The 27,183-nt window shown below is 36.5% G+C and overlaps 1 protein-coding gene across 3 annotated transcripts in view; it reads right to left on the reverse strand.

The window, feature by feature from the left end:
• Positions 1 to 704: 704 nt before the first annotated feature.
• The window catches only part of HDAC11 (histone deacetylase 11), a 30,851-nt gene continuing 4,372 nt past the window's right edge, over positions 705 to 27,183 (reverse strand). Inside the window, exons 3-10 of one of the 3 annotated variants that reach the window (XM_056337930.1) lie at positions 26,487 to 26,587; positions 20,082 to 20,198; positions 14,730 to 14,772; positions 13,258 to 13,334; positions 11,471 to 11,533; positions 9,319 to 9,415; positions 6,065 to 6,243; positions 705 to 2,671 (exon numbers count right to left, since the gene is read on the reverse strand). In XM_056337930.1, the coding sequence (XP_056193905.1) occupies positions 2,429 to 2,671; positions 6,065 to 6,243; positions 9,319 to 9,415; positions 11,471 to 11,533; positions 13,258 to 13,334; positions 14,730 to 14,772; positions 20,082 to 20,198; positions 26,487 to 26,587 (920 nt within the window). In that variant the 3' untranslated portion in view covers positions 705 to 2,428. The remainder of the gene's footprint in view (positions 2,672 to 6,064; positions 6,244 to 9,318; positions 9,416 to 11,470; positions 11,534 to 13,257; positions 13,335 to 14,729; positions 14,773 to 20,081; positions 20,199 to 26,486; positions 26,588 to 27,183) is intronic. The other 2 variants (XM_056337931.1, XM_056337932.1) reach the window with 2 other exon arrangements.

A 27,183-nucleotide genomic window follows, 5' to 3' on the forward strand; every position in this document is an offset into this window, starting at 1 on the left:
CTGTTGCCTAAATCCAACTTAAAAACAGTTTCACTGCTTTTTCAAAAAACAGGAGACATTTTTCATGGACTAGTTTCTTAATGTGGAGAAATTAAACTTCTGCTTTTAACAACCAAGTCAAATATTACACTAAACTGGAATTTTTGAAAAATATGAAGGAGTTGCATGTTCATTATGCACATAAATATTAAGTTCATTACAAAATATAGACTTGTTTACCAATTCTGATTTTGTAATGAACACTGAAAACGCAGTCAATATGTCCATTGCTTACCAATCACAAATTTTACACACGAGTCTGAAAGCCAACAGGCTCTTCTGCAAACATTTAGTTCTTTGAAAAGACAGTCATTTATAAAAGGACCTCTAACAAACCACACTGCAGCCTTAACAGAAGCTTAGTTTACAGTTTTAATACTTAAAATAGGAGTTATTTTGGAAGGTAACTTGGAATTAGAAAGTGACTTTAACCCCTTACCTTTATCTTAAAAGTACCTGGATATAAAACTTCCAAGCCCACTTCAAGAGACCATGACACACATTAACTCTGAGAGACCTTGTACTATTTCATGCTTAAGACTCACTGCAGTTTCAGTTTATTTTTTAAGTATGAAAATCATGTCGTCTTGTCCTTTCAATAAACTGTTCCATGCAAAGTTTTTGACAGCCAAGATACATGTGAAGTGAAAAGAAAAGTCAGTCAGCACGGTTCAACATCATTTTAATCAAGACCACAGGAAAATATAAACATGTTAACACAAACAGAAAACGTTCTGGAAAAGACCATATGGTACTAGGACAGGGGTTTAATTTATAGAAATGTAATTTATAATTTTATAAAAAATTATATGAAAGAATAACAACATCTTTCAGTAACATCAGACAGTATAGAAAAAATAAATCTCAACATTAGTTGTACTCTGATGGTCCTTCTAGTAAGAAATTTAAAAGTGCTTTTTAATAACAGTGTTGCAACTCAAGATTAGTGCAATATGTCAAATCTTTTTTAAAGCAGATATTTACAGCAATTGTGCAAGTTCTTACAATTAACAAACCCTATCAATCTAGAAATTAACATTAAGTGAGGTAAGTATTCTAATTAAACGTTCCTTAAATAGCTTACACACTGATTCTATTACAAGGAAAATATTAGTGTCCCTTCACAGAAAGACTCAAACTGAAACATGATGTGCAACTTGTACTACAAATCAGTGAATACTTGGAAGTGAAAAAAGCTCTTGCAAAATACACAATTTAGTATGTTTACGACCCAATGCTACAAACAGTACCTAATGCAAAACATACCAATTTAAATAAAATCAAACTTTACAGTTAAGGTACTGAATTCCCTTTTGAATACACTCTTTAGTTCCGAAATCCTCCTAGAAGCTCCTGTATGAAGTTAGCACGTTAAGTGTAGAAATTTCACTGTATTTTTACGTGTAAATATAACCAATTTGGTTAACAACTACAATGCAACTATGAGTACCATTACTCTCTGAGCAAGTGAAAAACCACAGCAATAGTTGAGGAAAAAGAAAAATCAAAATGTACGCATTCACTGTTTTATACATGACATGCTGGCAACAATAAAAGATTACGCATGTTTCTACATAATATTTTCTGCAAGAATTCTAAAATTTGTTTTCTTGTTATTGTAGTTACTTTACTCTGTGATTTAAGATGCATAGTAACTATTGCCTTTCATATACAGGCCTCAAGACAGGCCGAAAACAGACCATTAATGCTGAGCCCTTATGGCTCATTTGCATATGGAGCCAAAGGCATTTCATATTCTATTTTGCAAGGTGTTTATAACTAGGATTTAAGTCACTATCAACAACAGGAATAAAATATAAATTAATGAGCTTTTGTTCTAATAGTCTATGGCTTAAAAGCCTACTAACTGAACAGATTTTGTAGTATTGCACTTCAGTATTAAAGAGCACAGAAGCCTGCACAGAACTTGTTTTATAATATTTCAATTAAAAAAGCAATAAATAAAATGCAGTATCTAAAAAAAAAAAAAAAGCCAGTAGGTTTAGCCCATATTTCTCCCACCACAGTCTGAACTGCATCATCTGAAATAGGTCTGGGACAGTGTTTGGATACCAACTGCATAGTTCTTTCAACATAATACGACTACTCATAACAATTAGAGAAGCAATTAAAGCTTTCTACAGTAATATTATAAACTTAAAGATAGTACACTTGAGTATATGTCTCAATTAGCTTATAAGGACTTGTTGCCTTTGCTCAAGATAGCTTCAGAAGTTAGACACACTTACTCTGTGACTGCATATTACCTCTACTGTATTATTTTACAGGCAAGTTGAGTCTTCTGGAATACATTATATTACCCCTAATAATGATGTGGAGACTTCCTGCTCCTAAAACAGGAAGTTCTTTCCTAAAATTTAGTAACTTGTCATTGCAGCGACAAGTTGGTTAAGTCTTTAGCAGAGTCTCTAATCATCTGTTCCAACTTGGGACTTTGAACTCCACAGGTTGCCTGCTCTTTGTCAATAAGTCCCAGGTTGTGCAAATTGAGGATGGAATCGGCAATAATCCGCGCTGTCCTCTTCTGGTAGCCTCCAGATGTCACCATCAGGATTGGGATTCTGCGGCTTCTGGCAGCCTTGAACACGACTTCATCTCTCTTCACAATTCCCTGCAAGTTTACAACAGTTAAAAGAAAAAAAGTGCTATGAATATGGTATTTTAGTTCTAGCCTATGACTTACAGATATCTAGTACTGGATGTCTGATAAGTGATTAAGCCTTACATTTTACAACAGGAATAAAAAAAAAATCATTTAAGAGTCCTGTTAGCTGGTTTACATGCATAATATATTTTAAGAAAGGAAAAACAGCAAATAAAAAATTTCCTTATCTTGGTTTTAGAGGACACAACAGATGAAAGTTTTTAGTATAAATTCCTAGAAGAGTTCCAGCTGAAAGGCCATAAAGTCTAAAGTGACTACAAAGTTTAGAAATGTTCACTCTATTTTACAGGGTGAGAGTAAGAATGTCTGAATTTTAAGTACTTCAGTTTGTGCTCATTATGCATAGCATAATGACAAAAATTTACTGACAAAAATTTAGCAACTTGATGATCAAGATTTCACAAACCTACAGAACCACCAAAAATTCAAATCAGATTTTACATGTTCACAATCACCAGCTGAATTACAGGCTTCCAGTTTCTTTTCGTAAAAGCCTATAGTTAATACTAGAAAAATCTACGGCTGAAGAAGGAGTTGCAAAATGTACATAATGGTAAATCCTTAAAAAGGAAAATAAATTCTAAATAACTTCTTACTAACAGAGAAGGGTATGAAACTAAAAAAATAACAAAGATACTGACCAAGAGGTACTGTACTGTCACTGAACAGGTATAACAAGAGTTTGATTCTCCTGGGTTTCAAGTACGTACATGTGTGGGAAAAGAGAAGGAATTCAGAAATAAGTGAGAAGAGAATTACAATCTACTTTTGCATTAAGTAGTAAAAGCTGAGAGTGTCAGAGATACATAGAAGGCACAAACAATCCATTACAACTCCTCAAAAAAAGGGAAAAAAACCCTAGCATCATAGACACAGCTTACAACATACAGCTCAAAATTTAAATAACTGCAAAAGCTGGAGAACGGAAAAAGGGATTAAAAGGCCATCAAATACAGAAAATTAAGGGAACAGCAGCAAAAGTGCTATAAAATAAATATGCACTACTCAGACTGGTTACAGGAAGACTATAAATACATCAAGAAATATTACCCTGCCATTAAAAAGAAATTAGACCACAAACAAATGGTAAAAGGAAAGAATGAAGTTCAAATGTAGCTGAAAAAATACTTTGTAAAACCATACAACAGTAATGGGTTTTGTACAGTTTGACACAACCCTGTAAAAGAACAATGGGAGCAAGGAATAATAACTGAAAAGACAAAGGAAACTGAAGAATTATGCTAGAAACAAATCCTTAAAGGAAGTAACAGAATTACAGAATGAGCTGTACATCCCTCGGGAACCATGACTGGATGCAGCAAACATTATACCACACAAGAACTGCAAGCAGCCGCTATTCAGAGGAGCCTAATGGTCCCATCCCTGCTCCAGCACCGCTAGTGGCTGAGCCTGAAGAACTAAGGGAAAAAGATACGGGCTTATTCCACCATTTGCACGTTACCAGGGGAAAAAATACATCAACTGAAGACTACAGCCTGAGACAGCTCCCACTTACAAACAAAGGTAAGATGGGCTTGCCTGTTACACCTGACGTTTCCTGGCTATAGCCTCAAGCACCAAGAAACTATCACTCACAGCACTCAGAGGAAGCATACTTTTCAATAGCATTAACACCGCAGCAAGATTTCAAAAGATGAATAACATCTGCACTGTACAACTGAAGACTGGACTCATCAGCCTTGAACAGACGAATCATCCAGACTCAACGCCTTCAGTTTTGACATTCCCAGTAGCCTGGGATTTCAAGCTTGGTGAAACACACCATTCACCACCTAAGCCAACAAGATCAGAGAGACAAGAAACACTGCCCTCAATTCAGGAAAAGGCCTGAGCTACAGAAACCTTTTCTCCATCAGGCTGTGCAGAGAAAAGGTGCTCTACCTTTCATCTCTACTTATGACCAGGAGAGTCATCTCAGCTTTCCTTCCCCATCTGTCTTTCTCCACACGGCACCCAACAAGCTACAGCAACTCATTTTCCTTGGCAATTAACACTGCTCCTTCTCAAAGGCAGAATTTTTAATCTCTTTTATAAATATTTTTTTAAAGTATTCTCCATCCATCACTAAGCCTCCATTTTTCTTGATGGCCACTGCTTTCCAAAAAGCTCCGTTCCTCCAAATGAGGATCTCAGATCTTACACCTCAGGTCATATCCTCTCCAAGGTCAAAACCAAACAAGTCCAAGCACCTCAGCTCTTCCCTTCTCCTTAGAGAGCCTTCTACACAGTGAGGAAACCAAACCTGGAGATTCAGAGCAGCTCCCAAGTCACTCCACCTTGGGCTCCTCAAGGAGTTTGCAAGGCAGTCAGCAACGAAAAGGCTGCTCAGTGACAGAGACAGCAAGAATGAGAAAATACATCAGGAAGCCAATAAAAACCAGCAAGTAACTAGAGCTCTGTGCAAGACAACTGAAGTACGGCAAAACAGAACAAAAACTGAACAGATCAAATGATGACTTGGATAGAAGGGAATCTGAGAGCTCACAAATCAAGAAAGCACTTTTCTATATTGAACTGGTGGACACTAAAAGAGAACCAAATGTGCAAACAGGAGAGAGACAGCACTGAAGAACTATCAGAGAAGGAATCATTAAAAAAAACAAAATTGAAGGAAGTATGAGATAAAGTAAATTTTTCTTTATTTTGAGAAAAGCAGATCTGTTATATCTGGAAGGTGAAGACTTCTGTGAAGTTAAACAGAACAAATAAAAATTTAAATCTGGTACCAAACTGGGGAGAGAAGGTAAACTGAACAAGGGTAACAACTTCTGTACAGAAAAGAACATGGAAAGGGAAAAAAAAAAATCTCGTCATTTGCTAAGAATACACAGACAAGCTGCACAAAACTGCTAGAACTAGACGATACCAGAAGAGCAGTTTAAAACAGCTGGGAGTGCTACAGAGAAAATTAAGTGTAAGATAGATACTGGGGGCAGGTGACAAAAAAAACATACTGCAATATGAGTTATGCGAGGAAAAAAGAAAGAACAAACCAAACGGAAAAAATAAAGGCAGGTGAGGTGTGAAACTATATGTTCCTCTGGTTACTGTCTGGATGTTCAAGATCAGCATATTTTAGAGAGATGATTAATAATACTGTAACAGGCACCTGAAGAACAAAAATACTTAGAGTCAGGAAGAGACAACAAAACATATAGTGAGAGCAAGGGAGATGTATCTGTAACAGGAAAATGCTCTGGTTTAGGGTAAAGTAGGCACCTTACCTTCATCTAAAAAATTGCCACAAGTCACTCTGAGGACTGCCTTCAGCATCTACCGAGAACTGAAAGTCTGTAGGTATTTTAGTATTGTACAAACCTGAGGGGAAACAGCAAGTCCTCCCAATGGATCACCATCCAGAATATCAGTCCCAGCATTATAAACAATGATGTCAGGTTTCAATTCATTTAATGCTCCTTCCACGTGAGTATGTACCTTCTGAAGATACTCTGTGTCCTCTGTACCCCATTCTAATTCCACCTTGCGTTTTATAGCACCTAAAAATTAAAAAAAAAAAAAAAAAAAAAAGTACATTTCCACATTACTCAATAAACAAAGCATTGGTTTGAAAGAAAATGCAACATTTAGGTAAGCAACACGGAAAGACAATGTTTCTGGAAATTTTGTAAATACACTGCATTTTCACAGAACTTTAATGAAAATTATTAAACTACTTGTTTTCCCAGCAAATATAAGCACAATGACCTTGAAAAAACTCCATTTTCCATTGAAGAGAAACAATTAGATGCGGGGCCGGGGGGGGGGGGGGTGGGCACAAGAAAAACAATCTCTGGTACACAAGTGGAAAATGTTACTGAAAAGCAGCTGACCTACATTGACCTACTTGTCTATTTACCAATCAGAAAAGAAAACAAAGAAAATTATTAAAAGTAACCTAAAAAAGCGTAAGCAGAAGAAAACACTGAATTGCTACTGAAAAGGAAACAGTTGGGGGACAAAAACCCAAGATAAATATTACTGAGAAATTAAGATGTTTTATTCTTATCACAACACTCAAAACTTCACAGCAAGGGATCATGAATTTATGTGAACTGCTTTATGAATGTGTAACAAGATTCAGCTTTGCCCCAAGCAGTTTCAATTTAGTGTTCTTACCCTGTAATCCTACCAGAAGAGCAAATATCTATTCTTAATTTAAATCAAATTATTTCTAATGCCTTCAATAAAGCATTAGAACAGGAGGGCTAAGAAAGTAGAGGAAAGAAACCCAAGGTTACGCAGCCTAGTTTGGGGCGCTTTTATGGAGTTATGTGTAACTCCAAATCTGAATTAATCAAATTATGTCAGAGGTGTTTCACAGTATGACTTCTAACCTCACCATACCCTATGACTTGAACTAAATGACCTGGGAGTCTTACATCTTAAGTGTGGATTCAGCATGCACAAAGTGTGCATGAATGCATTCAACAACACAACGATACTTATTTATCCTCATGATTGCTGGGTAGGGGTTTTTTTCTGCTTTCCATCCCTGTTCAACATTAACGAAGCATTCTTTTACTTTCCTTTATTTTACTGCATCAACGTTAGCTTCAAAGATTTTTGTTTCTTTACGATATTTTTCCTAAATTAATTTCTTATTGTTGTACAAATGTTCACATAGGTCTGCACAGCTGTGCTCTTCTGAACAGCCCTTAGACCCTCTTCAGTGTCAGAATCGGCTAGCGGAACAGTGCTTTAGAAGAGGAGGTAAACACATCAGTGTGGGGAACAAGTAAGTACCGTTCTGATGAAACCATTAACAAGTTGAGATGCGAATAAGATTCCATGCCTCTGCAGGTCTCTTGTCTTCATCTCCACCACAAAACACAGAATTACAGTGATTAGTTACTATTCAGATCAGGGAATACCAATGTACACAAAGATGGATCTGTAGGTTAGAATGAACACAGCTTTTGCATTCAGTAGCCTTTTGTCCATCTCTTGCAGATTAGTGGATGTTCTTATACAGCTCTGAAAACTGCAAAATGACACTGACCAACAGCAACGCTTTAAGGCCTGAACTTTGAGTTGCAGCTGTGAAGTTTTTATGCTCCCTTTTCAGTGAACTAGTCCTTTTCTCCATACATCTTCTCTTCCTAAAATTCTATGTAATTGCAAACTACATCCCCTTAGAAAGTCAATATGCTTATGGCTAAGCATTAGGCAACGTTAGCTAGTTGTCTTTTGTTTTCTGATGAAGTGTATGTGGAAAAAAAAAATGTACAGAAGAGACTCTTGTAATAAAACATGGAGAAAATGAGTAGGAAGTCCAGCGTGACAGTGATCAGTGAGAATTTACTCTAAGGATTCAAACTCTCAGTTTCTACCTCCCTTCAAGAAGATGCCCTGTCTGACCTCCTCTTTGTCTGGTCACCTACCAGGAAAGAATTTAGAGGATTTAGGCACTCCTATTTAGACACCCTTATGCAAACTACAAGGAACTACACATTCATACACCTTTGGCCACAGCCTTCTGCATCTCATGCTTCATCTGCAGAAAGGGAATGCTAATATTCCCAGCTCCACTGGAGAGGGGAGCTCAGTATTTCGGATTTGCTAACAAGTGCATACTCTGCTTTGGTCTTAATCCATCTGTTCAAAATGTTGCTATTTGATGTAAGAATAAAGGGATGCTTAAGAAAAAAAACCTATCTTCATTTGCTTGCAATTAAGTCTTACAGACATGATGTGCTTTAAATGGTCATTTTTTTAGTTTAATACCCTGAAATACATACACTACAATTTTCAAAATCTTTACTAGTTAAAAAAAAAAAAGGAGGTACAGTGCACTGCACCTAATTCTTGCCAAGAATCCAAATCAAGCAGGCTTTTCAGAAAGACACTGTAACTGAAGAAATTCAGCATCAGAGGAGTATCTCCCCCAATAATTTGTGAACTGAATCATAGTTTAAGGCTGTAATAAACGACAGCGTAACAGAAAAGATCAAATAAGCTTTGGGCTTCTGTATTGCAATATAACTGTTAACCAAAACCCCACCAATTGTGACAGGTCACCAGACACAACAGGCACATCAGAATAGGGATAATTAACAAAAAAATCAAGCACCAGCTCTCCACATTTGTATGACTTCCTTTTACTTCCCAACTTGTTTCACGTTCAGATGCATCCTGTTTTCTGCATGCTTATAGAAAGTTCTACTGGAAAGACAAACATCTAAATGTTATAATTTGTAACTTTCAAAAGAACATGAAACCTCTTTACACAGTATTACCTAATCCTTAGTGAATGCTTTTATAAATTTAGTGTAAGGGGAAGATTAAGTTCTAAGAGTTATCTTCAAATCAAAAGGATTATTTAACTCACTGTTCTAAGGGTGGCATGAGCTTTTGCAACACCCACATCTTGCATTCCAGAAATTCATTCCAGAGGTGAAGGAAAACACTACAGTGATACTATTGTGACATATCAGAGCGATCATTGAAAATCGTATGTTCAATATGAAATTTAAAAAAATCTAGCTAACATTGTTGCAAGGAAGCTTATTAGTAAAGTTATTTAACACACAGTGTCTTTCACATTTTGGAATATGCATTTCAGTTATACTTACGTTTAGCAAATCCATCCCCTGGATAAATATATCTATTGTACACGTCCATAATATATACTCGATGATCATCCATGAAGTCCCTCTCATGGCCATTTCCCTGAAGGAAATTTACAGTCAGCTATACCTATCATACCAACACAGAATTAAATAATCTGCAAATCCTAGAGTAATTAAGACTACAAAAATCTAATACTTAAAACTACTGTGTCATTCTCTTATTTATACCTTTGAAAGTTATTTTGAGGTATAAAGTTTTGGGGTCTTTGACAAACACCACTCTGAAGACTGCTAGTATTACCAAGACCAACATCTTTGTATCTCTGTTAAGGCAACTGTCACAGATCTCATTGCACAGGCAAGAAAATAATCAAAAATTACAAGTTAATTGTTTTCAGCAGCATCACAAAAGCAACTATGAGCACCAAACAGATCTCTCATCTTCCAACTGTCCAAAAAAAAAATAAAGTCACTTTCAACTGCTGCAGAGATACTCATTCTTATACAAGAATTAATAAATAAATACAGCAGACTACAGCTCTTCTGATAATTCAAGCCTTGGTGAGATAAATAATCCCTGGGAAAATTACAAACATTAAAGACCCACAGTTTTACATATAGTTTAACTTCAGGAATTCCCTACAAAAAGACCCTACTGGTTGTAAAGATGAATGCTCAAGTGAAAATTCAAATTCTATGTATTTCACCTGCCCCACATTTCTGAATTGAAACAGTATTCTTTTGGCTCTCATTTAGACTTTTGTCCACTAGTATAAAAATAATCCTTTCACAGCAATCACTAAGATAATTTTGTGGAAATCAGTGTATCATACAGGACTACAGCCCCTAGCCCCAAAAGAATTTCATTCAAACTGTAGAAACAGACATTTCCACAGATACATCTTCTGTAATTCAGTTACATAATTCATGTCTTCCCCTCCTGGAAACAAAACAAAAAAAAAAAAAAAAAAAAAAAGAGAAAGTAAGAATTACTGAGCTAAAGGTAGCCAATGTGTGTGAAAGGGAATGGGAAGCACCAGAATTGCATTTTTTAATGCTAAAAAACTACAACTCCTAGTTAATTCTTCAGCACCTTTAGCCCACAAATAAACAGTTCAGGAACAGAAATCTAGGAATATGAGAGCCTCTGGGTGAACCATTTTCTTATGAGAGGTGAAACTTGCCAAGGCACTAAGAACTGGAATGTTTACAAGATGAGAGTATCTGTGCATTTAAAAGGATCTGCTGAGCTACCACGTCACAGACCTCTCACTCCCCAAACAAGGGAAACAAAGGGGTGTTTAGTGCAGACAGATTAGCAGCAGATACCTGAAAACCAAAATACATTCCAAGAAGTTTTTAAAAAACAGAACAAAAATCACCCCAAAAAATCCACAGCCTGACAGAGACTGCTGAAGGGAATCATGAACACAAACATCTTTCTGTTGCATAATCTATGTCCTTATTTCATGGTAATTTTACGATGCTTTAACTTGCAGATAAGAGAATCGATAGAAGATGAAAACCTTGCAGCCATTAGGCTTCCTCACTGCCATGGAGCTTCTTAAAAATGGTTAATTTACACATAGTAAATTATCTTCAACACTTCAGATAGGACTAGTTCTGGTGCATTAACTGCTTTTCTAAAAATACTACTTCCCTCCTTTCAGGATTTATTTTGGAAATCCTACCAAAGACGAGATTTGCTCTCAGTACCCACAATAAGTCACTTTACCAGGTGAAGAGTGATGTATTCTTTACTTCACTAGCTTGAAGCCAGACTTTCCATTAAAACTCCGAAAGTCAAATTCATCCCTGCAAAGGCTGCTGCAACGATCACGCATGCTGAACTAACTAACCACAAGTCCGTTTTAAGAGATTCTTGTTTCTTCTGGGATTGACTGGAGATTGTGTACGTAATATTTTTACATCCAGCCACATGATGGCGCTAGAACTCAGTTTAATTTCATTAAACTGGTTTAACAGCCTTTTGGACCATAAAGTAATTAAACTGAACTGTTCACAGTTTCCATCATCCAGGACTACCTTCGTATTCTGTCAGTTGACAGTTTATACGACTATTAGAAGAAAATGGTATTTGCCATACACTTCTATTCCGCAGACGTTTTGCTTGAAATATAAGTAAGCTACTCACCTGATGAGCATCCAGATCAATAATTGTGGCTTTAGACACCCCTTGTACTCTTTCAAATAGGAACTGGATATAGAAACAAATAAAAAGATGGAGAAAGTTACAAAGTTAAATGACAGATTAAACTGCAGGCTTGAAGCTTGCACAGCATATTACTGTTCTGATTTGGATGTAGTGCATGTCTATTCATTTCATTCACCAAATAAATGGCTAAATGATTCTAATATATTTAATTACAAAAGCTCTAGTTATTTGACATAAAAAGACGATTTTTGTGGTTATACAGTAAAAAACCCTATACATTTCCACCAGATGATATGCATGAAAAATGCATTTCAGTCATCTGTGCAGGTCTATCTGCTTACCTGCAGAGAAAGTCGGTGAAGAGAGGGAATAAAGACACTTACCTTCTCTTTCTCCCACAAAGTATCAGACACAACATAGGATCAAGGACCTATCCTTCTACAGAATTCCATGCTAATTTGTACAACAGGCTCCACAAGTGAGGCATGAGCCCAATGGCACTGAGTCACACAACGGAGCCCAGGGTAAGGAGCCCTGCTGTAGCCATACTGGCTCTACACCAGTGTGGCTGGCACATCTCAGCGTCCCACACCAGCCAGACAGAAAAGGACAGGTCCAACTAGGGATTATAAAGCTGACTGTGGCATTGGTGCTGTCAGAGGCTGCAGCAGAACCAGTGACAGCATGGAGAAAGCAACAGCAACAACTGTGGCTGGGGACAGGGTGAAGCAAGAGCTGCACAGACCCCCAAACCAGCGAAGAGCTAACTTCATGAGACACAAACGATAGCACAAGCGCAGGAAGGAAGAAACAGTCCACTGTGATTGCATCCAACTGAATAAGCATAAAATCCACCATTTAGGAAAAGCTGCTGTAGGGATTGTACGCATTAAAGCCACTTTTAGTAACATAATTCATTTCTTATTCCACATCTGCAATGAAAAACACGTATTTTAATTCTTTGAATCTTAACTTGGACAAGCTACTATCTTTAATATAGATTTTGTATGAACTGTCACCCACTATAATTTCTTAGTCTGCGTTTTAATGGTAGGGAAAATAGAACACTGTGGATTACTTTTCTGCAAATTACCAGGAACAGAAATTAGATGTTATGTCATCTAGTGTGCTGCAATCATTACAGCTTTTTAATGTTTGATTATTACTGATACTTTATAAATATTCTAGTATACAAATATACCACAGTACATTTGATAAAAATAAGCCCAAATTGCAGAAGGCTCTTGCTTCAGCCTCTCAACAGCTAAATACCAAATGTATTCACTCACACTGAGTGATTATTATGGATACACTCACATTTTTATTCATGAATTTGAACCACTCTGAGCACTGCACAGTGCAGCTTGATTCAGGGAGAGGATTTCTGTCTCTGCATTCATCTTGATTGTAACCATTGAAACTACTGTGGAATTTTCACATTCAACTGTAAAGCTAGGATAATTATCACTGAGGATATTAAAAGTCAATCTGGTTTGATTTTGAGTGGGTTTTTTGCAAGGCGACATTGCTAATGCAACTGTAGTGGCTCTCATTTGCATTCATAATTCTGACCCCTGCAACTCTTCCCTTCCACTTAACAATACTGCATATGCGTTATGTTCTACAGCATCAAGTACCACACCACTGTCCTATTCCTACCAATCTATAGATGGCTTTATTTTCTCCTATTAAGATGCAGATTAGTATGTGGATTTTTTTCTATTTGCACAAACAGTAGAAAATACTGGTTTAAGAATACTTCTTACCTTTATAGCCAGTGTGATATCAGCATATGCACAAAATCCTCCACCTTTGTCACTTGAACAATGATGAAAACCACCCCCTAAACATAAAAACGTTGAACACGTGAAAAGCTAGATACTAAACATTGACAGTCTTTGCACAGAGACAGAGATCACTTGCATGTCTGGCACTTTTTTTTTTCCCCCTTAGCAAATACCACACCTAGAGCTGTTAAACCCTTACCTAGCAACACAAAACACCTCACTGTTTCTGTATGTATCTTCTTAAGTATAGCCTATCAGACCATCAGGCAAAGGATCTGCAGATGCCCAGCTTAAAGGGAACTGTCCCTTTCATCCAGCAACCACCCTAAGAACTGAGAGATGTACATGTCACACATGGTACCCTGTAACAACGCTTTGGAAGTTCAGCTTCCCCCAGGCATGCTGGAGTTGTACAAAGTTCATTTCTGTGCTGAACACCAGGTCAAAAAAAACCCAAACCAAGTAGTCCGGTGTTGTCATTATTTGCACATGCCATTGCCTTCTGCAAACACTCAGACCAGAAGAAACTTTAAGAATTCCTCTTTAAAACACACACATACACCTAACAAAAAAAGTACTTAGACCTCCCCCTCCCCAAACATTTTTTTTTATATAATAAATTAGAAATTTTTACTGAGAAACCCACTACAAATATCTAAGGAAGAAACTTAACAAGCTCAGTTTACATACCAGTAAATATGACAGGCTTTTAGGGTTTTTTTGAATGTCCTTTTAATTTTTAATATTGGATATTAATTTTGTAAAAGATGTGTGTAACAAAAAATGGAAAATCCCAGAATTTATGAGCTGTATGAAAACAACAAGCCAAGTCTTAAATGACACAAAATATTGCTTCAACAGTTTGCTGATTTTTCACTGCTGTGTGTTAACGAGCAGCACAGCAGATTCACATTCACTATATTCTTCATAATTTGTTCAATCAAGTCCTTATCAGGAAAAAGTGCACAGCCAAAAACAGACACTAACAGGTTCAGCCCCACTCTCCAGCCTATGGACCAATCCTTTGATCTGGAGTAATAAATAAATTAGCTGACGAGAAGTTCTATGAAAATTATTTTATAATTTAATAATTACAATAATGTAATTATTGAAATATTTACATTTAATCTAAACATTTTTCTTCATTTTTTCCCCCACTACTTTGATCCAAACACTTTTCCTTATATATGATATTGTATCACTATTGGGTAACTTTTTTCTCTTTCAAAAAAAATTTTATTTGATTATAAAATCTCAGTATGGGTGACCGTGCATGAGAAAACAAATCCAGTACATATTCCACGTTTTTTCCTTGAGAGCTGATTTTAGTTAAACACAACCCAGTCACTTTCTATTATTATAAACAGATTACACATCATGCTAAATGGAAATAACATGATTTTAAACACGCTATTTCAAGTATCATTTAAGGCACTACTATTTGTACTTACCCACATTGATCGCCCAGCCTCTATCAACAGCAAGTTTTCCTGCCTTCAGAAAATTACAGTGAGAACTTCATGAATTAACGAGGCAACCATTTAACACTGTCTGCTTCCCCCCCTCCAAAATGGAACACTTGGCATTTGAATATGCCCACTGAATTTTTGTGTGTTTTACCGCTGCAAGTCATTGAATCAGTTTGCTGAATACAAACCATACAAAACTATCTTCAGCCTAATTGGTTGAAAAAAATTTTGGTATTTCATCTGCATTTAATTCTCTGGCAGTTGAACAGATCTACAACTGCACTTTACAGAGATGAACATCGACCTCTAGCAGACAAATGAAAAAGGGCAAGTACAATTGTTGGTACAAGTAAAAAAATAGCAAGAATCTCCCAATATCCTTCCTGTTCATGTAAAAACAGGAGAAACATTTAAGTAGAAATCCTGAAAATACAGATTAACATAGCTTCAAGCTGGGAGAGGGGACAGAAAAACACTACAGTATGAAGTGTCCTGTGACTTACTTTGAAAAATATATAACATGGCTTAGTATAGAATATTACCGATCCTTTTCCCCCCAGTACAGAAAAATTGTGCCTGTATCTTTTCTTTGACATCAGGTGACATTCAGGGAAGGGAAGGTATTGACACAGAAGAGATACACAGGGCTTAAATGATTAAATTTTAATTGAAGAACCTAACCTATTTTGGCCAGGAAGAGTCAACCAAGTGCTTCACTGCAGTATTCCCTAAGTGTCATATTAAAAAAAAAAGATATTACTAGAGATGCAACTAAAAAAAAAAGGAAAAACAGATTATTCTTTTCCATAATCATGGAAATAACGTATTACACATCATACATGAAAAGACAACATATTATCTGTGATTTAGTATACTTCCTAGAAATTCCTCACCAATAACCAAATCTTCCCAAATGTCCTGGTTGCAGCTGGGATGGAGTTAATTATCTTCTTAGGAGTTATGCCAGCGAAAAGACTGGAGGGGCACTAGGAACTGGGAGGGGACACGGCCAGGCCAGCTGACCCCAACCAGCCCAAGCAGCATTCCATACCATTCCCTACCATGGGACAGCAGCCTGGCACAGGTACCTGGGGGTGGCCGGGGCAGGGGTCGCTGCTCGGGACCGGCTGGGCATCGGTGGTGGCGGTGAGCAGCTGTGCACCACGTGTTTCCTTCCTCCTCTCCCTCTCGATTTTATTCTTTCCCTCCCCCTTTTCATTCTAATTGTTATTGTCGTCGTTGTTATTATTGTTCTTTCATTTTTACTCTGTTTCAATTACTAAACTGTTCTTATCTCAGCCCTCAAGTTTTACATTCCAGTTCTCCTCCCCATCCCTCTGGGTGAGGGGGAAGTGAGCAAGCGGCCGTGTGGTATTTAATTACCAGCCAGGATTAAGCCACAACACCATATCACTAAATCATTAAAAAGCACAGAAACTCAACAGGAATTTTCATGATAAATGGGACCATCAGGAATAGCAGAAGATTGTACTTCTGACTTGTACTGCACAAGTGTTATTATCTAATGAATCAAAACTGCTTGTAAAGTACGCATCCATTATCCCATAATGAAAAACAAAAAAGGAAAAAATAACAGTGTGTGGCATCAAGATCAATCCAAAAGTGATCAGTGATGTCATCCATATTTTAGGAGGCATGATACACAGACATAACAGACCACTATTGTCTCTCTCTGTTCCATGACCACATTTATAATACTAGTGAACACACATTTATGAATTAAACATAACACAAGCACAATGAAAAACATCACAAAACTATATGAGAGCATTGACTAGTTAGAACCAAGTTGAAAGAGAGTTTTTTAAATTTCATACACAGGTACTGTCAAGACCAACCCTCAAGAAATACAAGTTACAATACTAGGAAACTCTAGACCCTTCCCAATTACTTTTCTACCATTTCCTTCATTCCTCATAACTATTGCAGAGACAGACAGGGTAGCTATAATAAGACTATGCACATTCCTATTCGGACAGGACTTTGCAGACCAAAGCCCCGTATCTCAATAACCACTACTGACTGCAGTCAGAAATACAGCATAGAAGAGAAGACTGACCAGAGTCTGAAGTGATGCTGAAGGACTAAATGGAGACAGAACGGAGCTGCTTCTTTGGCTGTGAGTGACAACCAAGAATTTTTAAGCACCTTGAACTACATGAACCACATGAAACCAGAATTCTTTCTCTCTGCTGCTATCCAGTCTGTAACATCAGGCTTGGTTTGGTGGGGTTTTGTTTGTTTTTAAAAAAAAGAAGTCAAACCAGCCCGGAACTTCCCAGCAGTCCACTGAAAACAAGAGGACTACAGAGACAGCACCAAACTGGTTTTGCTGGTGTCTCCAGCTCCTGCTGATAAACTGCCAAAAGAAAGTATTCCAGGTGGTTTATTCAAGTTTGCATTAGGGAGACTCACTGTGTTCTGCTTTATTATCTCTGCTTTTGCCAGTTAACACCTACTAAAGTGGTTAGTGCTTTTTGTTATCTATATAACATATATATCTATATAACATAACCCAGTAAATCTAAAGATTTGTCCAGAACATAGCATGCTCTTTCCAAACTCATATACTTAAACTGTCCTTAAAGGTTGTTTTAACATTTTCAGTAGTTTATCTGGTTTTCTCATGCTTATGCAGGCTTTTAGGCTTCAACAAAAGCAGACATTGTTACACCGTACAAATACTTCCATGTATTTCCTTACCTCACTATTCTCTGACTTTAAATAACATGTACATCCATGAAGACAAAGCAACACAAGAGAATTAAAGCAGAACTAGGAAATAGGATTTAAGAGGCAAGAACAATAGTTGGAGAAGGAGTCCAAGTTGGGCAAGATATATACAATTTTTATTTTATAAAAAGACACTTGCCACTCACAAGCCTGAATTAAAACCAGACTCAGCAACCTGTAAGGATACTTGAACATGGTAAATGTCACAGGATTTACTATCGTCCTAATGATCTAGGAAGAAACCACTGGCCATTTTCATTTAACAGCTCAGAGCAATAAGCAGCATACTCATTTCATTACAATTTCAGCATCAAGAAAGTGACTTTTTCATGTTTCCCTCTACTATCCCCGTGTTCAAAAGCTTGCTAGAAATCTTCCTTTGCTACTATTAAAATTCTCACCTACGCTTCCCATCATAAACAGGATTTTTCTGAACACATGCGTATTTTGCAGCTACCCTGAGTACTTCACACTGTCACAAAGAACTACTTCATGTAAACATAACATTCCCCATTACAAACAATAAAATGCACCAGTCTGCAACACAGCTCTAACATGAGGACATACTCTTTAAGAGCTCCAGATTTTTAAATACCTGTGACCAGAATTTTGGATATTACACAGGGAGTTACAATGACATGCCTAAAACAATTAAATGGCACTGTTAAAAGATGTTTCTGAATCTTAACAGTAGATAACCAGTCACAAGTTGTCCAGTCCATTCTATTCCCTTCTCTACTACCTTTCGGTAACAAAAACCCCACAACTGGCAGAGTTACTTTTACATACACACTTGTAAACACATCAGCTGGATGGGACACAGATTTAACAACAGAGTAAGAACCTGACTTTTTTTTCCTATAAAGAATCAGACACTGAGTAGCTCTATCATTAAAAAAGTAAATACAACAGAAAAGCAGCCTACTTCATCTTGCCTTAAAAAAATAAAATAAACTAGTAACAACTGGCTCTCTATTTTCATTTCACATAGTAAACCCAAGAGGGCTGAAACTTAACAGTGCCCAAATCCAGTTATACACACAAATGATAGTAACAACAGTTAATCTCAGGTCAGCCCCACAAAATTAAAGAAAACGTGGAGAACTGCTTCACTAAATGTTTGGGCTCACTCACATCATTCTAATAGGTCAGACACAGATTCAACCTTTTTGTTGTTTCTGAAAACCATGCTGCGCTGCCTTTTATGCACTAGTCACAGAAGAACTCTGCGTTATTATCTTTAATGAATTCTTGATACATCCACAAAGGTAAGCATTTAAAAATAAGAAACCTTGATTCCAGTGCAGATAACTAAGTACCTACATTTCTGTTGACAGAAATGGGAAGCTACCTATTAGCCTATTTCTGAAAATAATGCCATTACTTTATTATTCATTTATGCCTTCCCAGTCTCGCTCACCTTTAATATCTAGTGGATGCAATAAATTGTATTCTCACAGCTGGCACAGACCTACTCTGAAAGGTTTGCCAACTCACAGAATACTGTTCTTCAATAACTGGCTTCAAACAGATACCAAAAAAGCAACATGGGCTTCCATCCTTTTCACATGCACCCACTGTAACAGCTCCCTTCAGGAAGAAGAGCTAAAATGCAGCAAAGATCTATTTGCACCATAATATTAATGATTTCAGATAGGTTTCTTTGTCTTCCATTTACATAACATTTACAGCTCAGTGCCTGCGAAGAGAGATCAGAACTGCTACCACCTTCCTGCAGCATCACGCTGTATTGTTTCTGAACTCTAGCTCTAGTATGACAATGAATGATAAAAAGGGCAGAAAAGGTTCCATTAATTACCAGCTTACAATTATGAAGGCATCTTCTCCTTCTTGGCTCCATCTATTAACCATTTTCTTTCCTCCTACTTCCTCAGTATCTCTAATGGCAATCCTCATGCAAAATTAAATATCTGGCAACACTTGCACAGCTCTTCTGACCACAGCACTAATATAACTAAAGTAGAAAACAATTCTGTTAAGGTGAAATGGGCTACATCTCATTTGAGTTCAGCTGAGCTGCTTATGTAGTGTTTACAATAGAAAAAAATAGATGAACTTAACTTTAATCATTAAAATGAGCAAGGTGGTATGATTTTTAAATATAAACACTCACCTAGCCTCAAGAGCACCAAACCATGCATCTCTTCCCAGACAGTATTGAGCGGTTTGGTAAATATGTGCTTTACAAATTGGTTCTATACTACCAGTTTTGAAGCTTCCCGTTCCTAGAATTTGCCTGTATTTGAATGCTGTGCAAAACTAATTCAGTTTCTGCATTTGCCAAAGTCCTGCCATACCTATCACTGCTTGCCCAAGCCACCCCTCATTGTCTCTTATGCTTCCGCAAATTATAGACCATTAAACCGGGTATGTCCTTCACCTTGGCAGTGGCTAACAAGCAGCAAACTTTGCTCATGTTTAGGACTGCACACTAACTCACTTCCCTTGACAGGCCTCCAGGGCTGAAGCCTTTGAGCTATACAAAATATTACAACTCACAGGTTTATAGTTTTGATCAACAAGTTTAAATATGAGCGAAGTGAATCAAGAGCACCTTACCATTATTGTTCCTCCTGTCTGGGTTCGTAGAGGCTTCAAAACTTTTCTTTGAACAACGAAATTGGGAAGAAAGGCAACTGGTGGAATTTCTGTGATTGTAGCCACAACAAATGACCACTACAAGGAAGGGAAAAAAGGTTCCAATTAATGTAGCCTAATTTAATGATGATGTTTAGATCTTTCATCGGTTGCTATTTACTGAAAAGGAACTCACTGGTCCTTAGCAAGATTTTTAATATTTTTAGATAGAGGTGACCACAACAGTCCTTATTAGTAACTTCCAAAGAGGTTTGCCCTCGAGTTGTTAACTACGAGAACCATCCCTTTCAATCACCACCACTAAGTTTTTCAGATTTTAGCATCAAGTGGTAAGAAATCAGCAATTTTTCAGCAAGCTAGTATTTCAGAAAATCTAATACCCCTAGGATTGGGAGGAAGAACTGTAAAGCGTCCTTCAGCAGTACTAACAGCAAGCTACGCTTGATATATTGTTCAAACCTAAAATATCTTTTCCTGTGTCAAGTCAAAAGGATACACCAAGGAGAAAAGAAAAACAGACAACTCAACTAAGAAGTTCAAATACTTTAGTGAACACACAGTGCCAATTTTAGCATTGAGAACTGATTAAAATTTATTTAGCATATTAAAAACTTCTGGAAAATGTTTCAAGGAAACGTTTTGTTAAGAAGTCGTATCATCAAGAACACAATTTGAAGGTTAAAACACAAAATATTTGCAATATGTAAATGCTTTTTTTGCAAACACATAGAGATTATTCAAAGAACTTCTACAAACATTGCTACCAGCGATAACACTTCTAAATATATATCAAAACATAACTCACAAACAAGAATATACCTCTTCAACCAATACTGAAACATTCAGGTACAGAGAATTTGACACCCTGTACAAGGATTCTGAATAGATCCTATTTTCTTCAACACTAGGAAATTTAACTAGATTCAGTACATTCATTGCCTGATTACCACTAGCTGTCTGTTTACAAATGACAGGATGTACAAGTGGTCAATTTTAACCAACAACAATCACATGCCAATTTCAGAGTCCTCTGATATTCGAAAAATACCTTAAGATACTTTGGCTTCCCTGTTATCAGAGTTTCAAGTACAAAATACTGTTGGGTGGGGTGGAGGAGCGGCATCATTCATAATGTTCTTAACTACTAACCATATTTTGTCAACAGTTCATTTTAAGCTCTTACTACTTTTATATTTGTAAAGACATTATTCTGTTACCATACTATCAGCTCTACATCATTAACAAAGCACTTTAAATATTTTGTAATACAGTCAACCTTGATAAAGGTCCTTTTACAGTATCTTTTCACTTTTAAACAAGCACAACGAAAAAAACCCCTAGATTCAATCCTGTTGTTCTAAAATGGAATTGGAAAGGTCACATTTGGATAAAATAAATTTTGACCTCAAATGCAAACAATAATCAAACAAAAACAAAATTTGAGGAAGAAAAATTTTAACAGTTTTAAAAAAAATTTAATCTCAACAGGAAGAAGGGGAAACAACAAAGACCCAAATTAACACATAAGCTGCTGCAGGTTTTTAAGTGAAAGCAAGAAAACCACACATGGTAGAAGTAAAGAGTAAACAAAGCCTTCTCTTTACAGCTGAGAACATTTACAGAACAGTACCAAGCCCAAAGACATTCACAGCTACAGACTTGGTCCTTTACTATGTTTATGTAATTCCTTACATACAGGGGAAAAGTCATCTGACTATGAGGAAAGTCTTGGGGTTCAAGAATGCAGCTACAGACTAAAGAAAATGCTTCTCAAAACACACCACTATATTAACAGAGAACACACTGCCTCAAACTGTGGATAGTTTCGCACTTTTTTCCTTCAGTGTGTTAATTTTGTTTTCCAACATTTCCTGCAATAAAATCTCAGAACTACATATATACTCAAAAAAGAAATCAAAATTAATTGGTTTTATATAACTGTATAGTTTTTCATGTTGTAAAAATAAAAATTATTTTCAATCTGTGAGGACTACATTAATTACATTTTTCAGGCAATCAGTTGGCTTCCATAACACAAGCCTTCACATGCATTAGTTTTCTTTGAAAGAGAACAAACCCTTCATTTTTTTTGTTTTATTTACAATCATTATTTTTTGTTTTCTAATTGCATATACCAGAAAAATATCAGTTACTATTTCTTTTGGTAGATACTTGCTCTCAGCCATCATCAAATTACTGAATCTCTTAAGACAGTTTTGTAGACATGTAATTATTTAACTTAACAGAAATTAAAACTTGGTCTGGATTCAGGGAAGAAAAATAATCACAGATAAACACTATTCGATAACATGCCTTCACTTACTCTTTTTAGTTATCAACTCCATTTAACTTCTCCATTTCATTTGCTAATATCGTAAGACTTGTTAAATTATTCACCTTCCTGTGTTCTGGATAAATAATTCAATGTATGAATTTAAGTTTCAGTTTTCAAAAAAAATTCACTCCCTTATTTCTTAGAAGGAATGAAGAAGTCAGGTTAACCCTTTACCAGGTACATTTTGCTTTAACACATGCCTTGTACTGTATTAACTACTAGGCAGTATCATTAATTGTGTCGAAGTGTAACACTAAACCAAGATGTTACCCCAAAACCACAACCAAACAAAACCAAAAAAACCCAAACAACTTAAAGTATTCTTAATTTTCCTTGCTTAAACCCAAACTCTGTAACAACATACACATTTAATGAGGCTATTCTAGCAGGACTTTACTTATAAAGTATTACTACTATTAACTTTAATTCCTTAACTATGAGAACTCTTTTTAGTGAGGTTAAATGACCTAAAAAACTGTTAGTGTTCAAGGACTAAAAGTTAAACTGAAAAACTAATATTAGGAAGATAAAGCTAAAGTAGTTGGCTTTTGTGCTGATACATTCTGAGTTAATACAAGCAGCACATTAATGATCAAAACCAACCTCTGGTGTGTTGCCTTTTGTTATGCATTCATTTCATTTCAATATTATAAAATAGCCAACCTGTCAATTTTTTTAAAAAAGAAAATAATGAAATTTTGTTCTTTAGTATCTAGATTTACACTGTGTTTAAATCTTTGATATGCTCCTGCAGCTAGTTCCAGCTTCAAGGGAAAATTCACAGACCTAGAAGTCTAACACCACGCAATTAACATGATTATATATTTAGAAGCTTGCCTGAGTCTATCTTCATATAAAGAAAGTATGGTTTTCGCTTGAATTAACGTAAGATAAAATCATAAAGGAGAGTAGGAAGCTTGTAATTTTCACAAAAATTTCCAGGGCAAGTTATGAACGCACTAAGATTAGTAGAAACTGATGACAGCCAGGTGACACACCCAAGAAAATGAAGCAGACAAAAAACAATTTTGGTGCATCAGTCTCCCAACCAAGGAGTTGATAACACTAAAAAGAAACTAACAACTGTCAACCAAATGCGACCTTATTCTTAAGAGAGAGGTTTGCTAGTTGCTTTAGCTGCCAAGGATGCCCTACAGCATTTGCACAGCTGTTTAAATACTGAAACATGTCAGACCTTGTACCCTGTGACTATTCTTGTTCAGTGTTTTCTCCAAATATACTCAAATATTATTATCTTGACAAAATATTTTTGTATATTCTTAAAGACCTTTACTGACACATTAACAGTTACATGAAAATTTAGGTAAAAAGGATCAAATACATGTATCTGCCCTCATGACCTTTTAAATTAATGTTTTACAGCAAAGCACCACTTGCCTAATAAATCTGTCATTAATGACGTTTGAAAAAAATTGAGCAAGGAAAAAACACAATGTAGGGAGGAAACAGAGACAACAAACAACAGCACAAGAACTGCATGAACTGAGGAACTGGACAGAAAAATTTTAAGCGCTTCTGAAGATGCCCATCTTATCCAAACCAAAACCACACTTCCAGCTGCCAAGCCACCTGTGGTTACTATTGCAATGCACACAGCCCAAGATGCATTCTGTGCTGGCTGCACACCTGAAAGTCACAAGTATTACAGGCTGAACCAACTAATTTACTAGCCTGCTTCTACTTCCTTCATTCCTGAGAGCCCTAACACCTTCCCAGGCAGGCTGCCAGTACCACATTGTGACAAACAGGCAGGGACCTCTGGTCTCTTGGCAGATGTGCTCACATGACCGGGCAAGTGTCAAAGCACACAAGCACCAGAAAATACTCCCTATAATCACATCACTCCACTGTTCACTAGGCATAAAAAATTACACTTATATTAAAATGATTAACTTTTTATTTGTAAACCCACATAATTTTCAAATCTATAAAACATTAAAATGTAAAAACTTAATTGATTGATCACATGGTCTGAAACTAGCTTTAACCTCACTGCCTATCTCCTTCAAAGTTTCAGAACTTTGATACGCTGGAAATTCATTACTTTACGTAACACTAGAAAAAGGCAGTAAAGTGGAAAAGTACTGCAAGCATATTATCCAAAGTCCAGTCATTTCCTTAGAGATCCAGATTCTTCAAAGGAATAACTGAGGGGGAATCACCTCAATTCAAAAGGTCAAATTTTGTTGTAAGGACTAGTCATATTACCTATAGCAGGGAAACAGGAGATCTTCCTTCCAACACAGGACTGATTTCCAGTACAGTTTGTTCTACTTTGTGCACACCCTTCTGTTTCTCTTCAGCCAGCCCCCGGCCAGCTGCTGCTGCTGCTAAGATACTACACACCACCTCTTCTTACAAGCGTATGGAATTTCCTACCAAATTCATGCTCAAATTTTAAATGGAGAATACTCAAGTAATTAATTATTTTAAGAGACCTAGGCATTCCCAGAAACACAAGCACCTTTGTTGTCTTCAGAGCTGATCTAACACAGAACTATGCCATTTACTGGTAAATTTGTATTTTTCTGGATTTAAAAGAAAACCAAAACAAATAACAAAGAAGACTTGGGATGAGGCAACATGGATGGTACCCACAGCCTTTTCATGTCAAGCCACATTATTTTTCATTTGCAACTAAGGATTTTTATCTTCGCTTCTTGGCAGGAATTTACTGGCGTGACTAGTACAACATCCTCCAGTTTTTGCAGTTGCAGGAAATACTCTCTCAAGAAAAGGGGAAGGGGAGATACACAACTAAACACATCTGAATGCACCAAGACACAAACTATATAGACAATTCCCTATGAAGCCATCCTGCAGGTACTAAAAATATTATTATGGTATTCCAAAGTAAGCTATGCACATTACTACACCCTGCTTCAAAGAAGTGATTCAGTAAAAAGAGGTGGGTGGCTCTGTGGAATTAAAAGCTCAGTATCAAGAACAGCTGCAATAAGTTCACATCTAAGGATGTACGAAATTGCACTAACTTTATAGCACTGAATGAGGAAGCATAAGAGAACTCAGAAAAAGAGTGTAAAAAGTTCACACAAATAGGTCTCTTACACACAAAAATAAAATATTCCAGAAATAGAAGTACAAGGACTCTTTCACTGTGGAAGGGCAAAGGTGACTCAAAATAACTTATTCTGAATATGAACTGGAAGATTATTTTTCACGCAAATCCCTTCTCTGCCCTCTAAATAAAGAGTTTCAAAATAAAAGCAACGTCACCTGTGCTCATCTATCATCCAATTCCACCTACAGACAACTGAATATATTCAGAAACAGAGATCTCACATGTTTATGTGTTAAAGTTACACTGAAGTTTAACAAATGGATGTTTCACTTAGAAATACCCAATGAAAGCTCTTTATCCCCTGTGAATATGTAATCCTGTATGAACTGGTATTGGAAACCTTCACACACAGGTAACATGCAAGGTTATGCCCCTACACTGATCCTTCTACTCTCTCCACACTCCCCTACACTGGCAGTGTCTAAGTATGAAGCCAGTACTTCCCCGCACAACAGAATCCCTGCACAGATGCTCCTTTGAGATTACATAAAGCCCAAACCCATAAAACAATACTTGCTTTATAAAACATCAGATTAAGTACTCCTTTTTAGTGCTCTCCAATGTTTTTTCAATTGCAGAACTGCATTTTACCAAAGTAAATCAAGATTTACATTTTTGAAACTAAAACCCTGGTACAAAGGAGAATATTATCTACATCTCAAACATTAAAATCTTCCTTGTGTTCATTTAACCTTCCTGAAATATCATTTCAGGTCACCTGTGGAGCATGGTAGACCCTCTACACTATGAATTGCCTACCATTTCTATGTTTTTCTTTCAGTATTCTCAATGACAATGTTACCGATATCAAAATACACCATCCCATAATCTGTAATCTTGACTCTAAAACAAATCCAGTAGGATATCTGTTGCCTTTGACACTAATTCCAGACAGTTTGCTTGAAAAACACTTTAATATGTACAGCACCTTTAATTTATTAAGGTAGCGCCTTGTGTGAACAACCAAGAGATCTTCATCAGTAGCTTCCCGTGCCTGTACAATCAAGTCATCTGCAATTAGTTTTTCTTCTGAAACAGGAGAGAAATAACAATTGGCATTGTATACCACTGCTTAACTTCCTATATTCCACCCTGCCAAAGAAGCTGCTTTGACCTTTACGTGATAAATTCATCTGTAATGTAAAGCACTGAAACAACTTTTGTTTACTCAGAGTTTACTAATTTCCCAAATACATATCCTCTATACATATTAAGCTATTAAAGTAGCATGTATATCCTAAATTCTGATACACTCTGAAAGCTTTCTGTAAACATGGTAACTTCTTGTTTAAACTGAAAGAAGAGACAGGTAGTCACAGCAGACGGACAGACACAAAAGAATCACAAGACTCCTTACAGTCTAGGGCATGACATACTGGGGAAACGTTGGTGTTCATACCATCAAATACTCATCATTTTTAAACATGCTTTAATTCCACAGATGACACTAATACTTAATTCCCTACATCAGAGTAGAATTAAAAAAAAAAACCAAACCCAAACAAAATAATTGCCTGGATGTTCATAGAAGCAAACATGCTTAATTAGGGTATTTCTGTCACACCCCTACCTCCATTTGATTTCAAGAAATACTAATGACAGCAATTATTTCTTCCCCTTAGAGA

This window comes from Falco biarmicus, chromosome 4 (genome assembly GCF_023638135.1).
Source record: "Falco biarmicus isolate bFalBia1 chromosome 4, bFalBia1.pri, whole genome shotgun sequence".
Classification (NCBI taxonomy): Eukaryota; Metazoa; Chordata; class Aves; order Falconiformes; family Falconidae; genus Falco; species Falco biarmicus.